This window comes from Notolabrus celidotus, chromosome 1, assembly GCF_009762535.1.
Source record: "Notolabrus celidotus isolate fNotCel1 chromosome 1, fNotCel1.pri, whole genome shotgun sequence".
In the NCBI taxonomy this organism is placed as follows: domain Eukaryota; kingdom Metazoa; phylum Chordata; class Actinopteri; order Labriformes; family Labridae; genus Notolabrus; species Notolabrus celidotus.
This window is the reverse complement of record NC_048272.1, coordinates 2,225,152-2,238,339: the sequence shown is the minus strand read 5'-3', so window position 1 is coordinate 2,238,339 and position 13,188 is coordinate 2,225,152. Positions and strand designations below refer to the sequence as shown.

General features: G+C 41.7%; 1 protein-coding gene across 3 annotated transcripts in view; it reads right to left on the bottom strand.

The window, feature by feature from the left end:
* Positions 1-4,566: 4,566 nt before the first annotated feature.
* mdm4 (MDM4 regulator of p53) overlaps positions 4,567-13,188 on the bottom strand; it is an 11,206-nt gene continuing 2,584 nt past the window's right edge. For 2 of the 3 annotated variants that reach the window (XM_034682823.1, XM_034682830.1), the window contains exons 4-11: positions 10,912-11,045; positions 10,762-10,811; positions 10,204-10,268; positions 8,912-9,008; positions 8,662-8,822; positions 8,358-8,555; positions 8,143-8,211; positions 4,567-6,770 (exon numbers count right to left, since the gene is read on the bottom strand). In XM_034682823.1, the coding sequence (XP_034538714.1) occupies positions 6,201-6,770; positions 8,143-8,211; positions 8,358-8,555; positions 8,662-8,822; positions 8,912-9,008; positions 10,204-10,268; positions 10,762-10,811; positions 10,912-11,045 (1,344 nt within the window). In that variant the 3' untranslated portion in view covers positions 4,567-6,200. The remainder of the gene's footprint in view (positions 6,771-8,142; positions 8,212-8,357; positions 8,556-8,661; positions 8,823-8,911; positions 9,009-10,203; positions 10,269-10,761; positions 10,812-10,911; positions 11,046-13,188) is intronic. The other variant, XM_034682839.1, reaches the window with a different exon arrangement.

The window sequence follows — 13,188 nt, the reverse complement described above, 5'->3', positions numbered from 1 at the left end:
AAAAAATCTTCCAAATTGCTGCATTAGTAAAAAACTCAACCCCTACAGTGTGTGCCGATAGAGAAATGAGCTATCCAGACTACACTGGTCTTTTGTACCAGGCTGTAAACATGTTTATTTCTACTGTAAAGATCGTCTTGAGCCAGCCTCAAGCGGATCCTCAATGAACTGCAGTTTTTAGCACTTCCACATTGGACTCATATTTTATAGACCAGAGGTTGCCGCCTGATCTCAACTGAATTTTGCAAATAGCAAGTAATCTATCTTCTCACTTTAAGAAAAAAAGCATTGTTCAGGTTTTGCTTTACTCCTATGATTTTATGTGACCCCCCAGAGGACAAATCTGAAATAGTAGTTACTTTCACTGAAAAATTCCAGTTAATGTGTTCTCTGTAATTTCTTCACTTTGCAAAGTGGTTCCGCGGGCCGGATTTGAACCTTTGGCGGGCCGGTTTTGGCCCGCGGGCCGCATGTTTGACACCCCTGGTGTAGACAGTAACATATGTTTTTTTGTTTTCCAGCCAGTCCTATTTGAGCCCACACTGTATTAAAGGGGACATATCACGCTTTTTTCATCAATATATATTGGTCTAAGAGGTCCCCAAAACATTTCTTTAAAGTTTATGCTCAAAAAACACTTTGAAATCAGATTTTGGCACGCCTGAAAAGTCCTCTACTTCATTCCTCATCAGAACACTCTGTTTTCCCTCTGACCACACCCCCTCCGGAAGTGGATGTGCCCTCGGCTCTCCTCTGAATCTGATCCTGGCGGAGAGGCGCCTGTAGCAGGACCTTTCTGAAGGATTGGTCACAGATTTAGTGTTTCTTGTTGTTTTATTTATCAGTATGTAGACGTGTGTCTTGGTACACAGCTACGAACATGTAGCTATGTGGCTATGCTAACTAGCGTTAGCACTTATCCATGATAAATAAAAATCATCCACTAGATCTTCAAATCTGCAGACGTGGGGAGTAAAACCGACCTCTGCCAGAAAGGCAGCAGGACCTTTTATGAAGGATTGGTCACAGATTTAGTGTTTCTTGTTGTTTTATTTGTCAGTATGTCGACGTGTGTCTTGGTACACAGCTACAGCTACAGCTACAGCTATGAACATATAGCTATGTAGCTATGCTAATTAGCGCTAGCACTTATCCATGACAAATAAAAATCATCCACTATATCTTCAAATCTGCAGACGTGGGGAGTAAAACCGACCTTTGTGTTTATTAAGACAGCCTACAACTAGCATGCCTCCCTCCTAAGCTCCTTGTTAGCACACATTTGTGCTGGTAATGAAAATAGGAGGAGGGATCCAGTATTATTTTATACAGTCTATGGGCTGAACAAGCTCCGAGCTCTGACTCAGTGACAGACCGGATATTGTTGTTACGTAACAAAAACACGGAAGTCTGAAACGGCTGGTTTCACACACATTTACAGAAAGGTGGAGAAATCAGAACAGGGGCAGAAGGGATTTTTTTCATTCTCGGGGGGTTTGTAGACAGGGACACATATTTCAGGTAGAGAACCATTAAAAAGTCAATTTTGCATGATATGTCACCTTTAAGTTTGTTCCCTGTATTTTCACTTCTCTGCTTTCCCACCTCTCATCTCACACTGCAAAAAGTCAGCCTTCAAAAACAAGAAAAAATAGATACAAAAATTGGGAGTATAGTATATTACTTAAACTAAGCAAAATGATCTGCCAACAGAACAAGAAAATTTGGCTTGTCAAGACTTTCCAAAACAAGTAAAAATATCTAACCTCACTGAACCCAGAAATACCTTTAAAATAGTGTATTTTAACTAATAACAAGTGCATTTTTCTTGATAGAAATACAAAAATATGAGATTTATTTTCTCAGTATGTAAAAAAATATTCTTAAATTAAGTAAATGCTATAGCCTTTATCTTTTTTTTTATGTAGAGGACAGTAAATAGGACCCTGCCTTCAGGCGGAAGGCAGGGTACACCCTGGACAGGTCGCCAACCTATCACAGGGCTCCTGCCATAGAAAAATAATGATTCAATATTTTTCCCACATTGCCCGACCCTAATGAAAAACATTTTCCTCCAAAAGAATATACAGTTTATATGGCTTGTGGAGAACTGAGGACTACCTAGTTAGTGATTTATTGAGAAAAAAATTGAAATAATTGTTATTAAATAGAAATTTCATATATGACTTTTATGATTCCTAAGTCTCAGTAGGAGCCACTGGCCCTGAGGTATTCTGACAACATCAAATGTGGCCCTCCTTGAAAAAAGTTTGGGCACAACTGCTTGAGTGGATGCTTGTATGATTTCAGATGATACAGAACTTCACAGGGGACTTTCCCTGCTCCAGGAATATTCCCTAATGACTTATCATCATCTTAACAGCACCCTGGGGTAACATAGTTGCAGTATTAATGCACACGAAAGATTGCAGTGATACAGCAATGTAAACTGTGAAGGGTAGGGTGTCAGTCCCACTTCTGAAATAGGCCAAAAATAAGGCGAACACAAGTAAGAGAAGAGTGAGTAAGCAGAGGAGAGTTGCAGGTGCTGGAGCTCAGTCAAGGAGAGGACACACGACAGCTGGCCTGTCAAACAATGACTTATTCTACAACCAAAACACACACACACACACTGCACCAACACTCCTCCCCAGTGGGCACTGTACATCAACTACAGTCATGGCCAAAAGTTTTGAGAATGACAGAACTATTATTTTTCACAAAGTCTGCTGTTTCAGTTTTTATAATGGCAATTTGCATATACTCCAGAATGTTATGAGGAGTGATCAGCTCAACTACAATTAATTGCAAAGTTCCTCTTTGCCTTGAAAATGAACTTTATCACCAAAAACACATTTCCACTGCATTTCAGCCCTGCCACAAAAGGACCAGCTAACATAATTTCAATGACACACAGGTGTCACACACATTAACACAGGTGTGGGTGTTGATGAGGACAAGGCTGGTGATCAATCTGTCATGATTGAGTGACTGGACACTTTAAAAGGAAGATGGTGCATGACACCATTGTTCCTCATCTGTTAGCCATGGTTACCTGCAAGGAAACACGTGCAGCCATCATTGCATTGCACAAAAAGGGCCTAACAGGGAAGTTTATAGCAGCGAGTAAGATTGCACCTCAGTCAACCGTCTATCGAATTATCAAGAACTTCAAGGGGAGAGGTTCAATTGTTGCCAAACAGTCTCCAGGGCGCTCAAGAAAGTCCAGCAAGCGCCAGGACCGTCTCCTGAAGGTGTTACAGCTGCGGGATCGGGCCACCACCAGTGCAGAGCTTGCTCAGGAATGGCAGCAGGCAGGTGTGAGTGCATCTGCACGCATAGTGAGGCAAAGACTTTTGGAGGAAGGCCTGGTGTCAAGGAGGGCAGCAGAGAAGCCACTTCTCTCCAGTAAAAACATCAGGGACAGACTGATATTCTGCAGAAGGTACAGGGACTGGACTGCTGAGGACTGGGGTAAAGTCATTTTCTCTGATGAATCCCCTTTCCGATTGTTTGGGGCATCTGGAGGAAGGCTTGTTCGGAGAAGACGAGGTGAGCGCTACCATCAGTCCTGTCTCTTGCCAACAGTGAAGCCTCCTGAGACCATTCATGTGTGGGGTTGCTTTTCGGTCAAGGGAGTGGGCTCTCTCACAATCTTGCCTAAAAACACAGCCATGAATAAAGAATGGTACCAGAACGTCCTCCTAGAGCAACTTCTCCCAACCATCCAAAGGCAGTTTGGTGATGAAGAATGCCTTTTCCAGCATGATGGAGCACCTTGCCATAAAGCAAAAGTCATAACAAAATGGCTCGGGGAACAAAACATTAAGATTTTGGGCCCTTGGCCAGGAAACTCCCCAGATCTTAATCCCATTGAGAACTTGTGGTCAATCCTCAAGAGGCGGGTGGACAATCAAAAACCCACAAATTCTGACAAACTCCAAGCATTGATTATGCAAGAATGGACTGCCATCAGTCAGGATTTGGTCCAGAAGTTGATTGACAGCATGCCAGGGAGAATTGCAGAGGTCTTGAAAAAGAAGGGTCAACACTGCAAATATTGACTTATTGCATGAATTCTGTGTAATTCTCAATAAAAGCTTTTGATACTTATGAAATGCTTCTAATTGTATTTCATTATACCATAGAAACATCTGACAAAAACACCTAAAAACCCTGAAGCAGCAGACTTTGTGAAAATGTAATATTTGTGTCATTCTCAAAACTTGAGAAATGAGACAATTAACTCCAAACTCTTTAATGCTTTACAAAACTTATTTTATTTCATGACAAGTATAAAAAAAAACAACCCAACTATATTAGCTGTACCATGTTCAAACACATTATGGTCTTATTGTCAATCATTGCAGCAATTAAGTCATTCTGAGCCTGTGTCAATGATATAATATGAACTTAGTCATTTTCATGAGGTCAGTCTCCAGAGAAAGTTTCCCAATGCACAACAATTGTGATGAATACAATAGGCTACATTCTTTTTTTAATATATATATATAGCTAATTTAGCTCTCACACCAGCTCAGTGCTGGTCATAGTCACGACAGAAGACATGCTCTATATATTTATTACACTTTATTACTGGTACTGTACATACTCTGTGGGCACCAGATACAATATTGAGACTTCTCACCATCTGCTGGCAGGAAAGATTAAGCGCAAGTTAAAGAGCAGATCACAGAACTTGGATATTCCCTCTATGCTAAGTAGAGCCAATAGTTAAATGCTAACTGTCACTGAATATCTTCCTTGACAGCACCGTGGAGCATACTGAACTTGTAGTCATCTCACACACTCAGAGTAAATAGTATTTACATGGTCCAGCGATACAATTTACAAATAAAGCAAAACCATCAAAATAAACGTGTGGTATACAAATTAAAATTAAGGGTCATTACATGGCAGTGTAACGCTTAAAACAAACTCCCAACTCCAAATAAGTAGTATGCATTCATTTTCACTGAAGGTACATTTGGTAACTTAGCCTATTTTCTTATAGACTTTTTTTTATCTCTTAATAAAACAAGGCAAGAAGAAAATTAAACATGTAGGCTCTGTAACAAATACAGCCTCTTAAAGGTGATCATCTTAATGATTTACACATTCAGTAATAAATTAAAACACTAAATATACAGAAACTTGTCATTAGTTGAGGAAGAAGTTTGAGGACCACATCTGATGAAAACAAACATTATCCTAATATACTGTTTTACATAACTTACTGCAGGCAGAACTCTTAATTATTATATGCTTCGAACTGTAATAATTGAACATGTTAGAGTCAAATCCCTGCTCCAAGAGAAACTTACAGTAAATACTTCAGCTTTGCATTTTCAAGCAGGCTATATTCAATTGGACATTTTAAAAGATTAGGTTAAGAGAAACAGGACTTAAGTCACCATGTTTGTTTTTTTAAAGTACATTCACTAATGCTGAGAACACATTTTTAACAGAAACTTTTTTTAGAAGATTCTTCCATGGAGCTGCAATTGTTTACAAAGAAAGACTTTTTTTTTTTAACTTTCCTTCCTTCAATTTTTGTCTTCATACCTCAAAGCGGAACTTCTATAAAAGGGATAAAAAAAAAAAGAGGACCTAAGAGATGCTTGAGGAATGATCTCACACTTACATGCCCACTCATTTCCATTTTTGTCCAGATGCTGATAACTGAAGTGAATCTAGGGAGAAGGAAAACAAAACTAACAGAAGTAAGGCAAGCAATGCAAGTACTTGAAATGGCACCATTCAAAGAAAAAGTCACAGCAGAGACCACTGAATGTCACAGCCTGACAAAATAAAAAAAATCAAGCCTTCATGAAACCTGTGAGCTACTGCATGTTCCTTTAATAAATAAATAAATACTTCTGCATTTGTATGTCCCTCATATGTGGCACCAAAACAAACAGTTGGTAATAACCAGCTCTCCTGTTTCTTCTAAAAATACTTCAGAGGCAGTGCGATGCAAAATACAACATGCAACCAAAAAGCAAGCGTCACCAAGTGCTATACTTTGTGTGTATTTCTGGAAGTTAGTGGGGCTAAGGTGCGTGTTTGATGTGTGTTTCTACCAGCAGAGAGTGTGTACCAGAGTCGATGCAGCTGTAAATCTGAGTGGGTTTGAAATCGTAGGTTGCATATTTTCTTGTTTTAGTCCTACGAGCCTGATAGATGTGCATGTGCTTTTTTTAGAGGATGAATATCTTAATAACTTTTTGAATAATCTTTCCACATCCTGGACAGGGAGCCTGGAACTTGTGCAGCCTTCTTGCACATTGAAAACAGGTTAGCAGGTGAGCTGTACGTCCGTGGATTATATTTCCATTGCGTGGACGCACTCGACAGAGCTTACAAGGCTCTAAGAGCGCCTCTGGTCTCACTTCTTCAACCTCCATGCCCAGGTTCTCTTGACTCTCTCCTCCTGACAGCTGGTCGTCCTTCAGGAAGTTGGAGGGCCATGGCCCTTTGCCTTTTCCTGTGAGCATGGTGGGTAGAGGTCGATCAGCTGTGGAGTGGGAGGGCAGGATGACGGGGTCAGACACTGTCCTGCTGCAGTCTGGAACATCGATGCCTGTGTCACTGTCATCTTCCTCGTCGTGGGTGGTGAGAGAGCTGCATGCTGGGATGTCAGGGACAGAAAGGGAGTGGGCAAGTCGGGGGACATCTTTATACCAGTTCTTACGTAGGGCCCAGCAGCGAACACAGTACTTCTGCAGTGGTGTGTTATATTTCCTGCACTCTGTGCACTGCCACGCGTCCTGGTGGTGGGGAAAAGAATAAATCACACGTCAGTGCATTTGACCTCAACTTTTAGTGGAAAACGACATTAAAGAGGTATTACAGCTTTTTGAAGTGGGGTTGTATGAGTTACAGTACATTAGTGCTCCTGTCAGCCACAATGAGTGCCGGTGAGCTCTTCCCCTTTAATGAGAAAATTCTCAGAGGACCAGCAGGTAAGCTAGGCTACAATTCTCTGCAGATGGAGTCACCGATTTTGTGTCATTTCACTAAAGTTGAGAAAATATGGTCCATGAACTCATCATGGTGCAAATGCATGGACCAGTAGAAAAAATTGGAGCTCTTCAGTTTGCCGTCAGAAACCCCCTTTGTTTTGTTTTGGCACTATTTTCAGACGCACCTCACAGACCGGTGTTCTTCCACTGCATGAGCACGGATACACGCCGATCAGCTGTTTGGATCAACAAGCACGTAGCATTTTTAGCAGTAAACACTTTGAAGAACAAAAACTACAAACTGCAGAAATGAGTGATTCTGACAGCGACGATGACATGCCGTTTACTGTGAACACAAGAGGATCCCTCTATGAACCAGAGTTTACTGAGGAAGAACTCCAGATGCAGACCCAACGTACCAACGAAGAAGAAGAGAGGGGAGAAAGTTCTGTGCTAACAAGTGAGCAGGAGAGATCCCACGTTACCTGGTGGTGCCGGTGTGTAAACTGTGAGCCCATGCCAACAAACCCAGAGAGCTTCTGCTGTCAGGAGAGGGACTTAGTGACAACAATACTTCAGGACCTTTCTGAATCAGAGGATACCAGCGGCTCACATACGGCTCCAGTCTGCATCACTCATCATCCAGAGTTCCCTGCCTTACAGGAGGTTTGCTTGTTTGAACAGCCGGGATAAAGACAGGTACGTCCCATCTTTTAAATGTGCAGAAAAGTGAGTTTAATTCACTCTAAAGACCGATACCGCTACTTGATCCTGCTACGTGCTTGTTGATCTAAACAGCTGATCGGTGTGTATCCGTGCTCATGCAGCGGAAGAACACCGGTCTGTGAGGTGCGTCTGAAAATAGTCCCAAAACAAAGAGGGTTTCTGACGGCAAACTGAAGAGCTCCCATTTTTTCTACTGGTGCATGCATTTGCACCGTGATGAGTTCCTGGACCATATTTTCTTAACTTTGGAGAAATTACATGAAATAGGAGGCCCCGTCTGCAGAGAATTGTAGCCTAGCTTACCTGCCGGTCCTCTGGGAATTTTCTCATTAAAGGGGAAGAGCTCACCGGCACTCATTGTGGCTAACAGGAGCAATAGTGTACTGTAACTCATACGACCCCACTTCAAAAAAAACTGAAATATCCCTTTAAGTGAGAGAAAAACACAAACCTGTGTAGAGATCTCTATATCTGTGTCATCACTCAGACACTGTGAGTCTTCATCAGGCTCCTCCTGCATCTGCAAAAGGAAAATAAGGCATTCAATCAAAATGTTAATTAAATCACCCTCTCGTCAATATATTAGTTTTCATCACAATCAACTTGATGTAGTTATTTTTAATGCTTCCAGACCAGAAACACTTCAAGACTGAAACGAACTCCCACCTCTCGATCTGCTTTCTCCTCCTTCCCTCCCCCATCATCATCATAAGGTGGAGCCTCCCCCTCTCCTCCGCTCCCTTCCTCCAGAGCAGCTTCTTTCATCTCCACGCTCACTTGTTCACTCTCGCCCTCCGTCAGAAACCAGAGGTCATCGGTGGTGTCTGACACGATGGCTGTGTCCTCCTCCTGTGCAGGAGACAGCTAACACATCAGTCAGACCAACACTGTTACACTCCATGTTGTGCCATTTTCAACAAGTATTGCCATCTTTTGTGTCTTTGAATCTATTAATGAATTTACTTCTTACTTGGTTAGTGTGAATGTCCGTGGAGCCATTACTCCTACGGCTGTAATTACTACGGAGGTTACCCAGGAACCACCAGGGCAGGCCAGAGAGATCCCACTCGTCCAGAGTGACATCCAGTTTGGGCCGTTTGCAGGCTGACCGTGGCAGGCCTTCAAGGGAGTCTGAAGAGGTATCAAACCATTAAAACCCAGCGTTTTAGCATGTCTTCGCCAGACCCCGGTAATGAACATATAATAGAATGTTTTCCTACCATCATCTGGCTCCCGAGGTCGTCTCTGGGAGGGGGTCTGCAGGTGAGGCCCGAGATTGCCAGCCTCCAGACCTGCTTTAACCACACCTCCGCACATCTACACGGGGGGGGGAGGAGGGACATAAATTAGAACACAGAGCAAGAACTGGGTACTTGGAGGACTCGCAGCTCCTTTTCAAGATCAAGATGGCCTCTGTGTATGGAGTGGTTCAGGGAACAAGGGGATGGGCAATAAGGGTAAGGGCCAGTGGGGAGGGATGTCAAAGTGAATTTAAGAGATAAAAAAGGCCACCGATGCCAAGTGAGGATTAAAATCATGAAGACAGATTTAGAGAGGACAGGTAGGAAAGCCAGAATACTAATTAGTACAATGATTACTTTAAAGAGTCAAAGATAAATCCAGGAGTGTTTAAATTTGTAAAATAGTAAAATCAAAGAATGAGGAAATCCCATTTTCTAAGATATGATGTACAGAAATATACTGCACAAGATAAATGCCCTTAAATACACAATAGAATACATTTAGTGGGAAAGGGAAAAAAAAGAGCATCTGATCCCTTTTGTTGATTTCTATTTAACTCAGCTGATTGTGCTTTTTTAAAAAGAAGAATTTGAAGTAAAGGGTTAAATTTGGCAGCAACCCAGAGCGAGTTTATAACAAACAGCACTTGAACTACAGTAACCCCTGTGCCTTAATAGTTAAGACTGGGCTCAGAATGAGTGCATCAAAGTGAGCCCTCACTGGGTGCTGTAAGAAGGATTGTAGGAGGGAATTGGAAAACGGGATAAGGAACACGGGGATGGGTAAAGGGGCTTAGGGTTACTGTTGGATCTGGATCTGGATCTGGAGCTCCGATCCTCCAGTCCAAAGCAGAGAAGAGAACTCTGATACTGACAGAGAGGGTGACTCTGCCTCCCCATCCATTGGGTGGTGCTGGTGGACCACAACTGATTGTTGTTACACCACCAGACCCCCCCCAAGGACGAGGTTGTACAGAGACGGTGCCACTCTGTACAAATACACACCAACGGAGACAGCTGCCCCTTACCTCCTCTCCTCATTACACACAAGCAGACGGCAGCTCACCTTATCAGTTACAGTTTTTGGGGAAATAGAGCGACACTAAGGTCTAATAGTCTTGATGAAACACTGATCAGTAAATTTGAAACACTGACTAAAAGCCTGTGAGTGTTTTTTTAAGATTAGTCCTACTGCTTTCATGCATGTTGTGCATAATGAGGTAAGAAAGGTTGGGGTCTCTGTTTCTCCTGAGCACCATATTCAGCTTTACCTGACCACGATCCTCCACTCCGCCCTCTACACATTCACGGCCCACAGAAAGATTCTCTGCAGCGTCTGCATTTAGGATGAGACATAGTAACAGAAAAAGGACAACCCCACCCTTTAATAATGGCACAACACACTCTCGCACTAAGGCCTTCTTCCTGTGTGTCTGTAGGACAAGCTGGGAAACAGGGATCTTCTTCTGCTCCCTGCATCCCTAGAATATATGCAGACTATCACAAGCACTCACAATGCATGATATAAGATATAAGATATAAGATAAGATATAAGATAAGATATAAGAAACTGAATTAAGAAAATAAGAGGGAATATAACGGGAATATACCATGTTCCCAAAGATCCTTGCTTTAAAACAGACAATGTTTATAATGCAAACACATAGGGGAGGAGATAAAGACACAATTTATTCTCAAGATACAACATACATCCAATTCACCAACCATTTAGGCTAAATTCATACATCACTAGCACTTCCATAATCCCCTTGACATTACATGTTATCACATAAAGAATGTGTAAGGCATTAAATGAAAGCGTTACTTACCAGAACAACCCAACACAACTAAGTATTTCTTGAGCATTTCATACACCGGGCTGTAAAATGAGAATAATAGATAAGAAATAGTCATTTATTGCAAATGTATACATTCACCATATCAGTTATCAGTTATCTATTTATCCTTAGGAAAAATACCTTGGGTTTTTAACAGAGAAACTCTCCACCTCCAGCAGCTCTCCCAAAGGGTCATCCTGACAGTGGACTATGTGCTGCCTCTGTTTGTCATACAGTTGCTTCCCCATGATGTACTGACCCAAGTAGTGCATTACCTAAAACAAAATATTCATATTGCATATCACAAGGCAACAACTGGATACATTTCTTTTGTTTAAAACTTCATTTATATTTTTTTCTTAATTTAGAACAGAAATGTACACGTACAAACACAAACATGTAGATCCCCAACATCCCCCCAAACCACACGACACCCCAAAGGTTGTAAAACAGACAGGAAAATGACAAATAAAAGGTAAAAAAGATTTTAAAAATCTCTGAGCTCTGAGCTGAAAGTTTAGTGGATCTGCTCTGACTCCTCCGGGCTGCATTGTGGAGCGCAGGTCCACTGAACTGTGCGCTCCTCCCACATTCATTCAGTCCTAGCTGGTCATGTTTGTTTTAAAAGGTGACATATTACACTTTTTTCATCAAAATATATTGGTCTAAGAGGTCCTCAAAACATGTCTTTAAAGTTTATGCTCAAAAAAAACACTTTGAAATCAGATTTTGGCCTGCCTGTAAACCCCTTTTTCAGCCCTGCTCAGAACAGGCTGTTTTCTGTGTCTGTGCCTTTAAATGAGAATGAGCTCTCTGACCACGCCCCTTCAGGAAGTGGATGTGGCCTCGGCTCTCCAGCACGTTGATCTAATGTTTACATGTTGGCTGAATATACACGGCTGCTCACAGACCCGTGTTACTTCAACCCTCTGAATCTGATCCAGAATCTGATCCTGATGGAGAGGCGCCTGCAGCAGGACCTTTCTGAACCATTGGTCACAGATTTAGTGTTTCTTGTTGTTTTATTTGTCAGCATGTCGACGTGTGTCTTGGTACACAGCTACAAAACATGTAGCTATGTGGCTATGCTAACCAGCGCTAGCACTTTTCCATGGAAAATAAAAATCATCCACTAGATCTTCAAATCTGCAGACGTGGGGAGTAAAACCGACCTTTGTGTTTATTAAGACAGCCTACAACTAGCATGCCTCCCTCCTAAGCTCCTTGTTAGCACACGTGTGCAGGTAATGAAAAACAGAGGAGGGGTTGAGTTGTATTTTATACAGTCTATGGGCTGAACAAGCTCCGAGCTGTGACTTACTGTTACAGACCGGATGGCGTTGTGACGTATGAAAAACACTGAAAACTGAAACGGCTCGTTTCAGCACACATTTACAGAAAGGTGGAGAAATCAGAACAGGGGCAGAATGGATTCTTTTCATTTTCGGGGGGGTTTGTAGACATGCCAGGGACACATATTTCAGGTAGAGAACCATTAAATAGTCGATTTTGCATGATATGTCACCTTTAACTATGTTAACTATGTCAATTTAACATATGTTCACGTCTGTGTCTGTATGAGCGCGCGGCCGAGAGGGAAGCACTACTGTCCCCTTTGGTTGCAGAGCAGAGTTGTTCCGTGGTCCTGTAGTGATGCTAGACTGGGTGATGTGTTTTTAAAGTGTGTGTATATGGATTACTTGTGGTCTTATACTGCATGCTGTGTAAGACTTCAGCCTGATACCAAACAGTGTTTCCCCTGACGTTATATCGGGGGCGCACCCGCCGGGTCCCGCCCCCCCTTGGAAGTCAAAGTAGAAGTGATTTAAGGTTACCTCTCTCATAATCAGGTCTATACCTTGTTCTTTTATTTAACAGACTAAATAGCCTTATGTTATTTATCTTATTTACATGACGGGATGTCATTTCTGTCTCTACATGGTGGTGCGTTCACCATCTCCTCTGCATCGCACACAGACAGACAGACAGACACACACACGCAACCTCCCCATGCACAGCAGAACATGTGTCAGGTATAGCTGCCCCTGATATATTTAATTTAAAAACTGTGCTTTTGAGCTGAAACAAATGTTGGTAATTTCAATCAACTACAAGTAAAAAAATAAGGCATGGAAATTTCTCTTTTTCTGTATCAAACCGAACCAAACCGTGGATTTTGTGTATCGTTGCACCCCTAATATATATATATATATATATATATATATATATATATATATATATATACACATATGTTATAATATTAGCAGAAAATAAATAAATAAATTGTATATAACAATAAATACATTGTATAAAATATATAAAAATAAATAAATAAATAAATAAATATAGGAGTGTAATGACATGGAGAGCTTTCAATTCTTATTCCCAGATGGAGTAAAGAGCAAAAAGCTTCAGGAG